This window comes from Miniopterus natalensis, chromosome 12 (genome assembly GCF_054644295.1).
Source record: "Miniopterus natalensis isolate mMinNat1 chromosome 12, mMinNat1.hap1, whole genome shotgun sequence".
Taxonomy (NCBI): domain Eukaryota; kingdom Metazoa; phylum Chordata; class Mammalia; order Chiroptera; family Miniopteridae; genus Miniopterus; species Miniopterus natalensis.
The window spans coordinates 68,603,721-68,620,404 of record NC_142092.1 but is presented as its reverse complement, the minus strand read 5'-3'; the positions used below and the strand labels follow the sequence as shown (position 1 = coordinate 68,620,404).

The following is a 16,684-nucleotide window of genomic DNA, read 5'->3' as shown; positions in this document are numbered from 1 at the left end:
TGAGGGATGGGGTGGGCAGGGGACGTTTTAAAGACAGAAGAGGAGCAATCACATCCCTGTGGCCTGGCAGGGACGATCAGGAGAGCCCAGAATGAGGGCAGGGCCCAGTGACCGGTGGACAGTAATGGCCTCCTTTCCTGGTGCCCTCTCTGAATAAAGATGACATTTTGTAATCACAGTAACTTTTTGCATCTCTTTCCTGGACCCCGGTGGCTCACATGGCAGTGACAAAGTGGCCAGCCTGGGATTCTAGGGGCCATTCACAGAGGGTGTCGTGGCTGTGAATTTGTCTTTGATCCCGTCTTGTGTGTCTACCTGGTTTTCTTATAGATCTTTTAAAGGGTATGTGTCACCCTGTTTAAATAGTACCTTCTCTACAAAGATTAACCCATTTCCCTTCAGGTCTGTTTCAGGCAAAGCTGAAGAGCTCTGTCTACCCTCCCAGACTCCATTCAGGCAAGACTTCTGTGTAGCAAAGGTCACTAACTACCCAGTGCTGTATTGCATAACCATGTGTTTGGTGGCAGTACCGTGCCTGGGAGCTTCCTTACCTCATCCGAAGAGCCATTCTCCACTCTGAACCGTCCAGCCCTCTGGATGGCTCCATCAGCATCACTGGAAATAAGCTGGGGGACAAGAGAGTGCTCAGTTAGGTAGCTAGCTCATCACTGGCAATGTCCCTCTGTCTGTATCTGTCCTATAAGCAAGCCAAATCCAGCAAGAGCTGGGGCCCCGCCTAGCAGCTAACAGTCTCTGAAGCTCTGTGGGCCAAGTCCTCAGACAGCCGGCCCCACAGCCTTCGGGAGCTGATGAGTGAGGAACACCTAACCCGCAAGAGTGGAAAACAACAGCATCAATTCTAAAGTTGAACTTATTCCAATGCCAAAAAACATTAAGGTGATGCTCCCTGGAAAGACAATCTTAGTACACATCACATGCGGGCACCGCAGCTCACAGGCGGCAAAGCCGGAAGCCAAGTCTCTAGTGCAGCCGCCTGCCCAGGAAAGCCTAAGGAACAATCAATGGCTGGCGTGAACCTGAGGCTCTGCTAACATCGCAGAAAGCTCCTGTGCTTCGTTCAGTTTTAAACGGTTTCCAAAAGGCTGACCAGTACCGTCCAAGGCAGGCGGACTGTACTTAGCCCTGGCAGTGCGATGCCTGCAAATAGACGTCAAGGGGCTCGATGCTAGAAAGAGATGAGCAAAAGGAGGTCAAGGCACATCAGTTCTAAAATTAGTGACTTCCATATTTAACTTCTTTTCTCTAAAATTCTCTAGATTGCTCAGGAGCAACTTGGAAAAATGACACCTTTGTTTTTAACCTTCTAAGTCTGCCCATGCTTTACAGCAAAGATCTGCCATATCCCAGACTCACTAGGACACAGCTGCCCAAAGGGGCACTTCCCACCACTCTGACTCCAGAGTGCCCCAGTCAAAAGATATCAATTTCTTAAGAAAGACTGTCATCTCATTTCACCCATGTTGAGAGATATGAAGGTGTGAAAATGGAAACATTTCAGGGGAAAACTAAAAATTTTCCCACAGAAAATTATTTGAAAAAGGTTGATAATATTTCCCCATGATAAATATAAAAATAATTGTACCTAATATTTATTGAGTGCTTCTATGTGCCATGAACCCTTCCTGCCTTAACATTATCTCATTTAATTTTCCTAATAACAATACAAGGTAGGTACTGTTATTCTCATTTATGAATGAGGAAACTGAGGCAGAGAAAAGTAAAATAACTAGCTAAGGTCCCATAATTGGTACGTAGTAGACCTGGATGTGAACATAGGCAGTGGGACTCCAGAAACCCATTATCCTCGCCTAACCACTACCCTACCTAGCCACCCTCCATGGAACACCCATGATAAAGTCCAGTTTTTATACCTAATCCTTATCTTGCAAAATATTTTTTTTAAATGAAAAGAAGATTTTTATATATGTTTAGCTATTTATGGCATCGGACCATGGCAGTGTACACGGTTGGTACACTGAGGATGAAGGGGGCAGGCTGTGTAGTCAAGGATCTGACTCTGCCCCAGGAAAGGTCAGCCTTTGCCCTCGGCTCCAGGAGGTGACCTCTGAGCCCTGGGCATGCCCTGCCTGAGTGTGTTTACCTGGGGACTTTGAGTGTCATGGGAGAGTAAAATGATTTATAATGGGGGCCTTTGGGTCACATGGTATCAGATCTGCCTCTGGACACCAAGACTCAGGTGAGCTTCCCTGGTTGGCAGTGCTCCGTATGTACTGTCACAGGTCATTACCAGGAGGAGTTAAATGTGTCTATGACCCCATTGGGAGAGGACAACTGGAAGCTCTGCATTTGGAATCAGCTCTCCTGCTCTCTGTCCCATGTGTCAGTTCCCTTGGCTCACTGTAATTTGTATCTTTTCACTGTAATAAACCATAAGTGACCTGGACAGCTTTCAGCAAGTTCTGTGAGTCTCATAGCACATTATGGAGCCCGAGAGTGGCCTTGGGGACCTCCGAGCTCAGCAGCTGGTGTCAGAAGTGAGGGATCTTGTGGGCTGTTTTCTAACTTTACAGAGGCTGATTCTAAAGTACCAGAGCATGAGGAACTGAGGTCTCCTGGGGTTACTGCCATTTTAGCAGGGGAAGCATAGAGGATTCAGTGTTAATTCCTTCTTTGCTTGTGAGCTTCCACTCACTGTTAAAATAGAGGGAATAGCAAATAGGTTTCAAGTCGAGTGTTACTGGGATAGGCTGCCTCCAGGGCTTCGGGGGAAGCATTCTGAGGCCACATCGAGGGTTGGGGGGGAAAAAGCTGCCATCAATTACTAATGCCTGACATCGGTCTCTGAGGGGAGGGGAGCACACACCCTGAATCAGAGGTTGGGAAAGCTGGTCCTCACTGTGGCCGGGCTCATCCAGGGCCTGAAGGCTTGGAAGAAGAGTGGACAGTCATGCAGTGATTCACTCATTCATTCACACAAGGTATATAAACTAAACATCTACCAACCATATTCCAGGCACTGGCAGGCACAGGCAATAACGCCCTTTTCCTTTGCTGAGATTAGAGCAGGAAGCTTATTGCTTATCTTGCTTACAAGGTCCAAGAAGAAGAAAGGAAAAAAGGACATGTTTGATGATTTGATGGTTAGAAAGTACTTAGCTCCCTCTGAACTTACAATTGTGAAACCCAGACACTGAACTCAGACCTCAGGCCAACCTGCTTACTCTGTCCCCTTTACCATCTCCACCATCGCCATCTTCACCCAAGGCACCATCTCCTCTCACCCGGGTGGCTGAAACCACCCCCTAGCCAGCCCATACATCAACCCAATGTTGCTTCTCTCCCGCCCACTCCTCACACCGAAGCCCAGGCGGCTTCGCAAACTGCAAACCTGATCGCCCGCAGTCCCGTCCATCCCAGCGCCCCTCCAGAGGACCTGCACACCTCACTCCCTCAGCTGGGATGCCTCCTCCCCCATCCCCCCTCGTGAACGCCTACTCATCACTCAGTTTCCCCGAAGCCCCACTGCATGGGCTTCCCTGACCTCAGCGCCTGGGAAATGCGCCTGCTGTGTGAGTCCTGGAGCATCCTCGGAGCTGTGATTCCATTTCTTTGTGGATTGTTCCTTTCATGCCTGTCTCTCCTCACACATTCCCTCTACGCCCCCCTGAGAAGCTTCACAAAGACAGGGACTATGTTTCTTCTCACCACTGCCTTCCCCCCCACCCCCCAGCTAAGCACACTGCCTGACATAGTATAGATATTCACAAAATATTTACCAAACAAGAAATATGGCAATAGGCAATGGCCAAATTCCCACTGAAATGACCAAAGGAATATAAAACTGAGGAAGATCTATGCCAGTCCTGGAAACCAGAGAAATTCATCACTCACACAAGAAACGAAGTGAAAGACAGGCCAAGTAACCTGAATCATGGCGCAAGGGGGAGTCAGCCCGAGTGGTGACTTAATCAAACCCGGCGGGTCAAGCTAGCAGCCCTGAGCTCATGCTGACGGAGCCTGAGGATGTGAGGGTGGGTGCCCAGGCAGTGGGTGGGAGGGCCATCTCCGGTCACACTGGGACAATGATCCGGGCTGCACGCAGAATGGCAGCCCCCACCGCCGCAGCTGGCTCAGGCCGCTGGCCTCATAGAGCAGAGGGTGCCCTGGAGGCTGGTGCCTGGGGAGGGCTGGTGCCTGGGGAGGGCTGGTACGCCAGCTGATGTGAACAGAGACAGTACTCCAGTGAACTAGGAGATAAAAAAAATACCACCACAGGGAAAAATCCTTTTAACACAGCAGAGAAGCCATTTCTATCAGCAGTTTTCCTTTTATTATTCTCATAAACCTCTGATCCGACCAATTAAAACTATAAAAATCTATAAACTCTTCCTTTCGCTGGAAGGAGATCTGGCTCAGGAATGGTACAGTCTCCAAAACCCACCTCAATGGCCAATGCCGCCCTACCTAGAACCTTCTCCCCCAACTCTTTCAACATGGTACAGAGTTCTGACTGCCACCAAAATCCATGCCTGCCACATCCCACAGTAACGGAACTGGAGCTAGACCACGTTTCCCTCCAGGTGGCCTTTTGACTTAATTCTCTCCACCTAAAGCTGGGTTGAAGTTCCAAGTGGCATGTGGGGACCTAGATCCTTCAGAGAGGGCATGTCTCTCCCACACCTTCTTTCCCTCTCCACTGGCCAGGACCTTGATGACTGAAGAGACCTTGACGTCCACAGTGAAGACAGTGGATTCATCATGAGCCCGCAGGTGTGGGGCAGAGCCACCCACTGACAGGCTGTCTGGCTGGATGTGGCAGTGAATAAACTTGTCTTAACTGCAATGTGATGTTCTAAGCCAACTAATATACCCTATAAGGAAGAACAAAGAAAAATCACCGAACCTATGATGAGTCCATAATTTACAACGTGGAACCTGATCTGAGGTATCAGAGCAGATGTTCTTTGCAACAAATTTACTGCAAAAACACAAGGAAATTTCAGGCAGCGGCTAATTATTGCAGTGATTTGGAAGGATAGTGGATCTATGAAATGGAACAATCTGTGATCAGCTTTCAAGATGCAAAGCATGGCTTCTGAATTTTGAAATGCAGACCACATTCACAGTGACCACACTGAACCAAAAATTAGAGACTCAGAAAAAATGCTCCCAAGAGAGTCAATTAGAAAATCAGTTTGTAGACTGGCCTGAACGGTTTAGAAACAAAGTTGAGAGCAAGGCAGTCTGAGATCTTCCCACTCTGAAGCCAGCAGAGCGGGGGAGCTGTTGGCTTCCTCACATAGGAGCATCTCCGGCCCTTTGTCACTCTTCTGGGAGGAGTGTCTAAAGAGTACATTCCCCTGTGTGCTCTGACCTTTGTGAATGCAGCTCTGCCCACACAGGAGTTCAGTAAGATGTGTTCTTAATCTGCTCAATCAGGATCCGCACTCCTGACGGTGAAGTGAGGGAGGGGGCACAATGTGGAAGTGGAGAAAGGGGAACCTGGAACCTCCCTAGAGGTCAACAGGGAGAAAGAACAGCACAGACATTTCAACAAATATGAATGTGCTACACTCCCCTGTTAACAGGAAAATGAGACTCGAAGATTGGAACATAAGTGAAATCCAATGACCAGCATGAAACAGATTAAATACAATAAAATAATCACAAAAGAGGAAGGAAAGAAAAAAATATTCATGGTGAGATGGAAAAAAAGGAAAGAAAATGATGAGGGAATAATAAAATCAGATGGTAGAACTTAAAAAATACCAAATTTAAAGAGATTATTATAGTACATGGATAGGTAAATCCATCCATCCCCCAAATATAATAATTACAGACACTTATTATAAAACAAAAACTATTATAAATAGGAGTTTATAAAACTATAATTGTAATGGGAAATTTTAGTATGTTTCTTTCTGATAAGTTAAGGCAAAAACCAGTAAGAATTTATAGAGGAATAATAAAGAGAATATATACCTTTTAAGAACATTGACTAAACTTTTTTTTTTTTTAAATATATCTTTTATTGATTTCAGAGAGAGGAAAGGAGAGGGAGAGAGAGATAGAAACATCAATGATGAGAGAGTCATTGATCGAGCCCACAACCCGGGCATGTGCCCTGACTGGGAATCGAACCCTGATCGCGTGGATCCTAGGTCAACGCTCAACCACTGAGCCAAGCCCGGCCAGGCTCGACTAAACTCTTAAAAAATCATCAAATATTAGATAGAAAGCAAACATGAATAAATTCTATAAAACAGGAACAGTGCAGATAATTTTTTAGCATATTGCCACTGACTGAAAAATTCATATCAAAGGCTAAAAAAGTTTGGGAATTAAAAAATATACATCTGAAAAAGCTCTTGGGTCAAACAGGGAAACTAAAATTGGATGCTATTCAGATATCAACAATGAGAACAGAATATAGTAAAACGTATAATGCACTAGATACTATATTTATAGTAAAGTTCATAATCTTAAATGATTTCATTATTAAACCAGAAAGATTAAAAACAATGAACTACTCATTAATCTCTAGAAGATACAATAAAGAACAATGAGATGAACCCAGGAAAGAAGGGCAGGGAATCAATAAAAGATCAGACAGGAATTATAGATCTAGAAAGACAGTGGAATCGATAAACACATGCAAGAGATCACCAGCAAGTCTGATTTTACAAGCAAAGAACACACACACACACAGAGTGATAACAAAGGAAATACAACCACTAAGAAGAGAGAGGTTTTTAAAAGCACAAGGGATGCTATATGAAACTATGCAAGTATTACCCCAAACTGCAATGAAACAAAAATGTTCTAGGAAAATATTCACAATGAAAATCATTTTAAGACGAGAAAGAAACCAGAGTATGCCAAGAACTATTTGTAGAACTGATCAAGGTGTGAGAACACTACCCCATAGAGGCCGCCGGGCCCAGTGGGCTTCCTGACGGGGCGCAGGGCAGCCGCCCCCCCGCCCCCCCCAGGGCCCGCTCACTCACAGGAAAGCAGGGCAGTGGAGCCTTAGAGGAGGAAGGAGCCCAATTCTCTTGCATTTGTTTTGGTGCAGAATTTGGGAGTTGTTAACATGTATTTAACATCAGCAATGCTAGGAAAGGAGGGCAGGACTTCCGTTTTGTTTTACCTAATTTTGTCTTACATCTGACTTGGTCACACACCAAGAGAAAAAGGAAAAGGCAAACCCGATGATGTGGCTGGCATCTGCCAGGCACTGGGAAGGGCTGCTGTAGCATCCCCGCACTGTCCAATACTATAGCAACTGGCACCATTTACATTTAATTTTAAAGTAATTCAAATAAAATGAAAAACATTCAGTTACTCAGTCACGTTCCAAGTGCAATAGCTACATGAGACCACCACACCAGACAGATCACACATTTCCATAGGGAGGTTCTACTGCACAGGATGCAATGCTGGGTGACCAGGATCAAATCATGTCTCAGGCTGACACTCCTTCAATGAGTTAAATACACTAAAAACAGCGGAAACTCGTGTAATCTAACATCCTGAATAGAGGCTTTGGTCCAATACCAGCCAAAATGGTAACAGTGTTCAATGTATTAGATGTTTTGTTTCTGGAAGAAAGTAACATCCAAGTAATAACATCTATTTGTATGATTGAAAAAATTAATTTAGAAAAAAATAAAAAACAGGAAGCATAAAATATTATTCATTAACTACTGTAAATAAAAGTATCACTAGTTTAATATTATAGGCAATTACAGGAGGCTATTTCCTAAATTAATACAAATGCATAATTTTCCAAAAGCTAAAGATTCTCTTCCTCTCTGCGTAATTGCTGTTGCTTTGGGTTGGTGCCGGTTTCCTTCTAAAGCAGGGCTAGGACTCCCTGCAGTCTCTGTTTACCATGCACTGTGCACGAGACAGTCAAGTATATAACTCAGAAACAGTATTTTAACCCAGAATAAAATCTCCGAAAGTTTACGTAAAGTGTGCCTTCAAAATAATATTTCAGATCCATCCTCCCCCCTCCTCTCTTTGAAATGAGCAGCTATGACTGTGGGTTTTGGTACTCCACTGACCAGGTCCAATCTCAGATCCACACTTAGCTTTGTGATCTAGGGCAGATCACTTATTTCTTTCCTTTCTAAATTTGAGTTTCCTTATCTTGAAAATGGGGACAATGATTGTAGCCACTTCTAGGCTTGTGGAGGTGATTCAATAAAATAAAACATGTAATGAGTCTAGAAAGGTGCCTGGACATAGGAAGTGCTCAATAAATGTTAAACAGCATATATAATAATATAATCAATAGAAAATGCTCTGCTTATTATTAGTCAGTATAATTAGACCATTTTAATCCTGTATTTAAACTCGCAGAAGCTCTGTTTAAACATTTGTCTGTCTAGCAAGCATTATCAAGAACCTCTTTTTCCAGGCCTGTACTAACTGCTGGACTTACAAAGACAAATGCAACACGATCCCTGGCCTGGAGGAACACGAAGACCAGGAGGAGAGAGAGACATAAACAGATAAATCACCACACAACTTGGTTAGATGCCACAACAGAAGCACGAATGGGGTGCTGGGGGAGGTCAGAGGCTGGACAGCCAACTCTGCCTCGGGGAACTGGAGAAGGTTTCATTGCTGTAATGCAATTTATTCTGGAAGATATACGGGACCTCTGAGAAATGATTTCTAACACAAGCAGATTTTTTTTAAAAATACAAAGAAGATCCATTTGACCCTGTATATGCAGACCACAGACCAGAGAGAGAGTCCCAGCTCTCAACCACCCCCCTCCGCCAACACACACACACACACACACACACACACACACACACACACACACACACACACACACACCCCGAATTAGAAAGTGCTGTTCAGAGGGGTGAAAGTTTAAATGTTTCCATAAAAAAAAGTGTGTGTGCGTATGTTGGAAGAGGGAGGGTCCAGGCCTAAAGGAGAACCACCAAGGCCTCGGATCTGGGCTCAGGTTTTTTTAAGCATTGTCAATCCTTGGCTGCCATCCTTAGCAAACTCACCATCCATCACAGTGATCGATCCGATGTTCTGAGCTCATAGCCTTCTGCTTTGTCAAATCTAATAACTTCCCTTGACTTCGTGGCTTTGCCACCCGTTACGAAAACCCAATATGCTCTCACATGCGCTGGTGTAGCTCCGTGACGACAGTAGCCAGCTTGTAACCCACTCTGACTCTTTTTGGTACACGTTCTAGCTGGGCGTCTGTGGAGAATCACATCAACACTGCACTGACCGACACACGGATCTTGCGCGCTGCTGACTTCTCGTGCCCCCCGAGCCGAGTCCCAGCTCTCCACCACCCACCCAGAAAACTCTCCCCTTTCCTTGTCTCTGCTCAGAGAAACAAATGCTTCCATCCGGCCAGGCCCACCACAAGCGCATGCTCTTGACCATGGCGAGATCCTCACTTCTTTCACCCATTCCTTTTTCACTTCCCATGACAACTCCTGTCTGTCCTTGTTGGTCACCATCCCAGGAACACCCTTTCTTTTAAGAGATGACCTTTCTACCTATTTTACTGAGAAATGTGAGGCAAGTAAGGATGAGTACTGTCATCTAACCCTCCTTTCAAAATATATCTATCTTGGTTTCCTCATTAAAATAACACCTGACTAGCAGCCCCTGGGATCCCAGTAAAATACCTGTACAAAGATTTGGCACAAAAGATGACAATTCATGAGTCTAAAGAAAGCTGCCTGCCCTGTGGCCAAATATCAGGGCGTTTCTACTTACTATAGAGCCAATGACAGAACTGAAAGCATGGCTGGTCACTGGCTTTATTGCCCAAACAGCAAACCTGTGGCTAGCAGAGGAATCCGAGGGCACTTCATCCTTCCCTCCGCTCTCTCATCTTGGTTGGGAGACACTGGGGCTAGACAGTCAAACTAAAACACTGGGAGCCATCCTGTCACTGCACGGGCACTGCATTTTGAGGTGGCCGCAGCCAAACTAGCATCTCTCCAAGAAAACACTGGGCGGGAAGTCAGCGGGAGGAAGGGAACATCCTTTTTAGAAAATGCAGTCTTCAGAAGCAAAGTGCCACAGGTGGGGGGATGACAGGAAGCATCCCAGGGGCAGAGCAGTTGGCACCAAAGCATGGCTGGGGATGGGGAGAGATTTCCCCTCTTCATAATCTCCATCCAGCTCCTGAATCTACCGTTTTCTCCGGCTTATGTACAGAGCTGAGCGGACATTCCTCCTCTTCCAACCAGACTGCTGCCTGTAGCCCCCTGAGCCCCTCCAGATGTGTAAGTTCTGGAGCCACCGGTTCAGAGCAGCCACAAGCCAAGCCCGGGGAGCAGCCTGTCGCGCTCCAGCAGAGCTCCGCAAGGCCGCGCCGCGGGGTCACTGGTGATCAGGCCGCCCTGCGCCGTGGGCAGCGGAGCCGCGGCCCCTAAACGGATGGCGACAGCTGAGGGGCGGCTATGCGCGCTGTCTGTTGACAAACACGCCGTCTGAATAGCTCTCTTTGTTTGAAGATTTTGTAAAAAAAGAAAAAAAAAATCCAACATGGAGCTTTGAAAAAAAAATGCTACATATGATCCTGAAAACTAAAAAAGGAAATATATCACTTTTACAATAAAACCAAAATAAAATTTTAGAAAATTTTATAAGACAGAAGATGTGATCTCTGCAATGAGTGTATAAAGCTGGTGGAAGTGGGGAAGATAAAGGAAGAAAGGACTAAAATCTGCAAATAGCCGAAGGAAACCCTCACTGGAGGAGAGCTACACGTTCACTGCAGGGCACGGACGGTAATAAGGCCATCGTCGGAGACGTCTTTCCAGAATGAAACGGAGCGAAATACTAGGAGGAAGAAAAGACAGTATGGAGGACAGGACAAAAGGCCTTTCTTACTGCTTCGGGGGGAAAATGAGCAATACTGACAGATAGAGCAGAAGAAAATACTCAGCCCCGACAGAAGAGCCGGGTCTAAGAATCACTAAGATGCAATGTTCTTGGCAAAGTTAATGAAAAGAGAAACACATAAGAAATCATAGGAAACAATTTTAAAATAAAAGAATAAAGGAATAGAGGAAAATATCTGAGAAAAATCCAGACAGGAAAGGTTACCAAGAAAGAAAATCAATTAATATACCTCGGACTTCTCTTAAGAACACTCAAGGGCAGAAGAGCGTCTCCCTAAAATTTACATCCACCTGGAACCTCAGAATGTGCCCTCACTTGCAGACCTCTCTGCAAGTATAATTAAGGTATAATTAAGATGGGCTCATACAGGTTGGGGGGGGGGGCTAAGTCCAATGGCTGGTGACTTTATAAGAGAAAAGAGAGGTGCAGACATAGAGGCTTGGGAAAGAAGGCCATATGATGACAGTACCGGAGACTGGAGGGATGTGGCTGCCAGCCAAAGGGGGTCAGGGATGGCTGGCAATCCCAGAACCTAAAAGAAGCAAGGACTGATTTCCCCCTAGAGCCTTCAGAGAGGGAGCACGGCCCTGCTAATATCTTAATTCTGGACCTTCTAGCCTCTAGAACTATGAGAGAAAATTTTTTCTGTTTTTCTAAGCCATTTGGTTTGTGGTAATTTGTTACAGCAGGCCTAGGAAACTAACATGAAACTAACAGAAATTTGTGAAGTTTTAAGAGAAAGAGGTGATGACTCAGAAATTTAAAACCAGCCAAGTTGTTCTTGTGGAAGGCATAACCTGAGATATTCTCAGATATGTAACGATGGAGAAAAGCTACTCTCATGTACTGCCTAAAAAACTTCCCTGGAACTCTAGGACAGGGATGCCTGCAACCATGATATTTATTATTGTTCTCCAATAGTAGCCAACACAATTAGACATGAAGAAGAAATAAGAGACTTGGATGGGAGGAGACAAAATTGTTTGTAGAAGAGTATCTATGCCTTCAAAAGATTATTATACTTTGTTTTTAAGTAAAGAAGCACAATAAAATATGTAAAGCCATTCTGTATATAAATTTAATTACTAAATTTAATTACTACACTAAATCTTAACAGTGATTATCCATAGGTGGTAGGATTACAGATGAATTTAATTTTCTTGTGCTTTTTGGTACATTTCAAATGTTTTATAATGAGCATGTATTCCTTTTATAATCAGAAAAGTATATCAGCATGCACAGGCACACTTAGCACGCAAAGAATGGGAAGAAATATAAAAGTTTTAAGAAAAGAAAAAGAATTTATCAGACACCAGATTTTTAGCAAAACTCATCTTCTAGCAGCTAATACCTGGTCATGTGGGAGAGAGTCAAGTGCCCTTGGGGAGCGGTGTGCTCGCGCTCTTTCACTCTCTCGCTCTCTCTCTCTCTCCCTCCACTCACTAGCTGTAGGACCTCTTTGAAATCAGCAGTTAAATGGGGATCCATTCAATGTCTGCAAATGTCTTCTGAGCACCCAAAGTGTGAGGCATGATCAAATAATACCTGCCGTCTAGGGCTCTGAGTATTAAACAGGTAAATGCACCTAAAGCATGTATTTGGTGACTGGTACACAGTAAGCATTCCATAAATGTTGAAACTATTAATAACAATAACACAATAATAATCTTAACAAAAGATTTCTGGTTCTATTCTGATGCATAAATAATTATATGGTTAAGGTCTCCAAGTTCTACCTCACCAAAAATAGTTGCAATAATTTTAGTCTTGGAAAAGGTTCAAAGTCAGCATTGCCATCGCCCACAGAGGCATCAAAAATGCCCCCCAAAGCCCCTACAGCTTTCAACTAGGTTAACTTACTGGTGAATGCGCTGAGATAAATGCTGTGGTACCTACGTGAGTCAACCTGCTCTAAAAGCTTACGCCCGAGCAGTTACATACTGAGAACATCTGTCAGCATGGCTCCAGCTGTAGAATGTTGAAGTCCTGACGTTTTGATGTTCCTGAGGGAAATATGCTGGTACCTTTGCTAATCTCTCAATTTGGTAATACCACATAGAATATAATTTCTCCCATAAAATGCCCATGAAAACAAAAAAAAGCCTACTCAACTCTAAATAGAGAACAAAGCTGCGCTGAGTTAGGGATACTGGACACGCAGCTAAATCACTCATTAGCCAAGAGTCATCTTTCTGCACACAGCCCACACTCTTGATTCAGATCTGTGCCTGAGCAAAAGTACAGGTGAGCACACGCCAGGCTTCAGGAGTCCTCGATCAGTTGAAACCTCAAATGTGAAAATCTGCAGATGCTGGGCAAGTCTACAGTAAACCCTTCTTTTGATAATAATTTAATAGCACAGACAAATACCCTCTGAGGCTCCCCTGAGTCCGTAACAACAAAACCACGCTCTCCTCAGAGAGGAGCAGTGACAGGTTCCTTTCAGATACGGCAGGGAGCAGGCAGCTCGACCAATGCGGGCTTCAGTCATTAAGGTTCAAGTTGACAAAGGAACAGACAATACTCTACCCTGTTTTATCCTGACTTGAAATCACTTGCAGATTGTGACTTCCCGAGAAGTAGCACGATGTAGGCTGTGCAGGGGTCCACATTGTTTCCATGCCATTTATCATTCATAACACAGCAGTGTCTTTTCCACTGAGTCAAAGGCCAAGAAAAGATCAATGAAAGCTACAAACGGTCTGACGCTGTTCCTGACAGGTTTCAATACACAGTGATGAAGAGTGGTCGATGGTGTAATCGCTGTGCCTTGCTCAGAAGGCTGTCACGAGACCATCGGGAAGAAAAATGGCATTCGCGTTGGACGGAAAGCACTGCGAGCTAATGAGTCGAACTGCATTGGGGGGGAGGGGGAATCAAAGAGGCTTGTTTTTCCTTTCCTTTCTATATTTTTTGATGGGTTAGGCTCCTCTCTAACTTCGACCAAACTGAACCATCGGCTCATTCAACCAGTGCTTACTAAGTACCGAGTGCTGGGCATTGCGCTGGTACCAGGCATACGGGTAAACAAAGAGCCGCGACTCCTGCTCTTAGGGAGCTGATCGTCTATGCCCTTGTTTATAGGACTTAAAAAGTGTCAGGGATAAGAGTCCACTAGCAGAGGAAGACATTTTTACCAGGTGCTCTGAGTTTGAGCTTTTAAATCATCTACTCTATGAGGGGATGCAAGAGACACATTCAGGGGGATTCCTGCCCAGCTCCTGCTCTTTGAAACTGACTGTTGCCTACATTTTCTTCAGAGAGAATCTGCCCTGTCCACAGACTCTGCTGAGGAGCTGGGAGGCCCTGTTCATATCACATGACCCCACTACCCTGAACCCAACTGTGTGAATCAGGGATAGATACCTGACCCAGAGCAGCCAATCCATAATGTGCTACCTGGATTTTGAAATTAGAACAGACTATAATGGGTAACAGAGCTGTAAGACCAGGGAGACTGGGGGCTGGAAATCAAGTTAGTAATAAAGAACATTTAGTGAGAACTTATTATGTGACAGAGCCTAGAATGCAAGAGTGAACAAGACAGCCATGGTTCCTTGTGGATGAGAGAAGGAACTATCTCTAGTGGATGAGAGTAGTTACCAAACAAATCAATGAAATAAATACAGACTGTGATAAATTCTATAAAGAAAATAAATAGGATGCTGAGTAGAGAATGAATAACACAGAGAGGGGGACTACTTTAGGTAGGGTAGTCAGGGAGGCCTCTCTGAGGAGGTGGCACTTAAACTGAGACCAGCCCTGAGAAGTGCTGGGGAAGCCTATTCCAGGGAGAAGAAACAGTAAGTGCAAAGGCCCTGAAACAGACAAGAACTCTATGTGTTCTAGAGACCAAAATAAGGCCAGATGTCTGGAGCATGGTGCGTGAGTGGCAGGGGAGAAGGCATGAGAGGTGGGGCAGGGCAGGGATCACGCAGGCTCTCGTGAAGGATCTGGATGTGAAGTGCAATGGGCAGCCAATGAAGGGTTTTTAGAAAGAAAAGACATGGTATTATCAATATTTTAAAACATCACTCTGGCATAAGGACAGACATATAGTTCAATGAAACAGAAGAGAAAGCTCAGAAATTGCCCCTTGCATACATGGTCAATTGATATTCAACAAGGGTATCAAGAGCATTCAATGGGAAAAGGACAGTCTTTTCAACAAATGGTGCTAGAAAAGCTGGATATTCACATGCAAAAGAATGAAGCTGGACCCTTACCTAATACCACATACAAAACTTAAAACGGATCAAAGACATAAATGCAAAAGCTGCAACTATAAAACTCTAAGAAGAAAACATATGGAGAAATCTTCATGACACTGGATTTGGCAATGATTTCTTGGATATGATACTAAAAGTTCAGGCAACAAAAGAAAAAAATAGATAATTGGACTTCACGAAAACTAAAAACTTGTGCATCAAAGAACACTGCCAACAGAGTAAAAGTCAATCCACAAAAGAAGAGAAAATATTTGCAAATCATATATCTGATAAGGAATTAATATCCAGAATATATTAAGAACTCCTACAAGTCAACAATAACAAAACAAACAACCCGTTAAAAAATGGTCAAAGGATTTGAATAGCATTTCTCCAAAGAAGATACACAAATGGCCAATAAACACATGAGAAGATCTCAGCATCATTACTCATTAGTGTAAGGAAAGTCAAAACAACTAGGGGGTACCACTTCACACCCACTAGTGTGGCTATAAAAAAGGGAGAAATAACAAGCGTTGGTGAGAATGTGGGGAAACTGGAACGCTTGTGTATTGCTGGTGGAAATGTCAAATGTGTATTCCGCTCCTTGCTAATATACCCAAAGGAATTGAATGCAGGGACTTGAGCACATACCTGTACACCCATGCTCATAGCAATATTATTCACAATGGCTAAAAAGTAAGAAACCAGCATCCATCGATAAATGAATAAACAAAATGTGGTATATACACAGTGGAATATAATTCAACCATAAAAGCAATGAAACACTGATAGATGCTATACCACAGATGAACCTAGAAAATATTATGATAAGTGAAATAAACCAGACAGAATAGGACAGGTATTATATAATTCCACGTGCATGAGGTACCTAGACTAGACAAATTCAGAGTGACAGAAAATAAAATACAGGTTATGGGGCCGGGGAGGAGGGGATATGGAGTTATGTACTGTGTAATGGGGATGGTTTCTGTTTGGGGTAATTAAAAAATGCTCTGAAAGTGGATGGTGGTGATTGATGGTTGCATAACATGATTGAGTGTACTTAATGTCCCTGAATGTACACTTAAAAATGGTCAATTTTATGTTGTGTATATTTTTCCACAATAAAAAAAAAAAGTATGAAGAAAGCTGCACTGCTGGGAGAAATGGGCAGGACAGAGGCAGCCGGCAGTCAGGGGGAGCTGGTCTGCACAGAGGCACCCACACAGGCACGCAGGGTAAGCGAAGCTGAGAAATCACAGGGGCATTACAGAAACAGAGGAGCTTCTGGTGGCTTCCAGCCACACGCGGCCAGGGCCTCTCTGCACTTCGTGCGGGTGAATTACTTCCCCCTGGAGCTGGACTGGGCAGGCCTCTGTTAAGGCAGGGAACACGGCCGGGGCCAGTTAAGCAGCAGCTGCGGGCTCACAGTTCGCGGCAGCGGGTTTCTAAAGCTGGGCCACAGCTCCAGGAGAGCAGGACGCCTTTCCCTCCCCTCAGCCCAGGCCAGGCCTTCAGCGAACAGCTGCTGCGTGAGGGCGGAGAGCCTCCCCGTGAGTCTGCAGGGCGCGGAGCACCCACGCTCT

General features: G+C 44.6%; 1 protein-coding gene across 1 annotated transcript in view; it reads right to left on the bottom strand.

The window, feature by feature from the left end:
- GARNL3 (GTPase activating Rap/RanGAP domain like 3) overlaps nucleotides 1-16,684 on the bottom strand; it is an 81,199-nt gene that overhangs the window by 47,159 nt on the left and 17,356 nt on the right. The window contains exon 3 of the mRNA XM_016210988.2: nucleotides 552-626. Coding sequence (XP_016066474.2) covers nucleotides 552-626 — 75 coding nt within the window. The remainder of the gene's footprint in view (nucleotides 1-551; nucleotides 627-16,684) is intronic.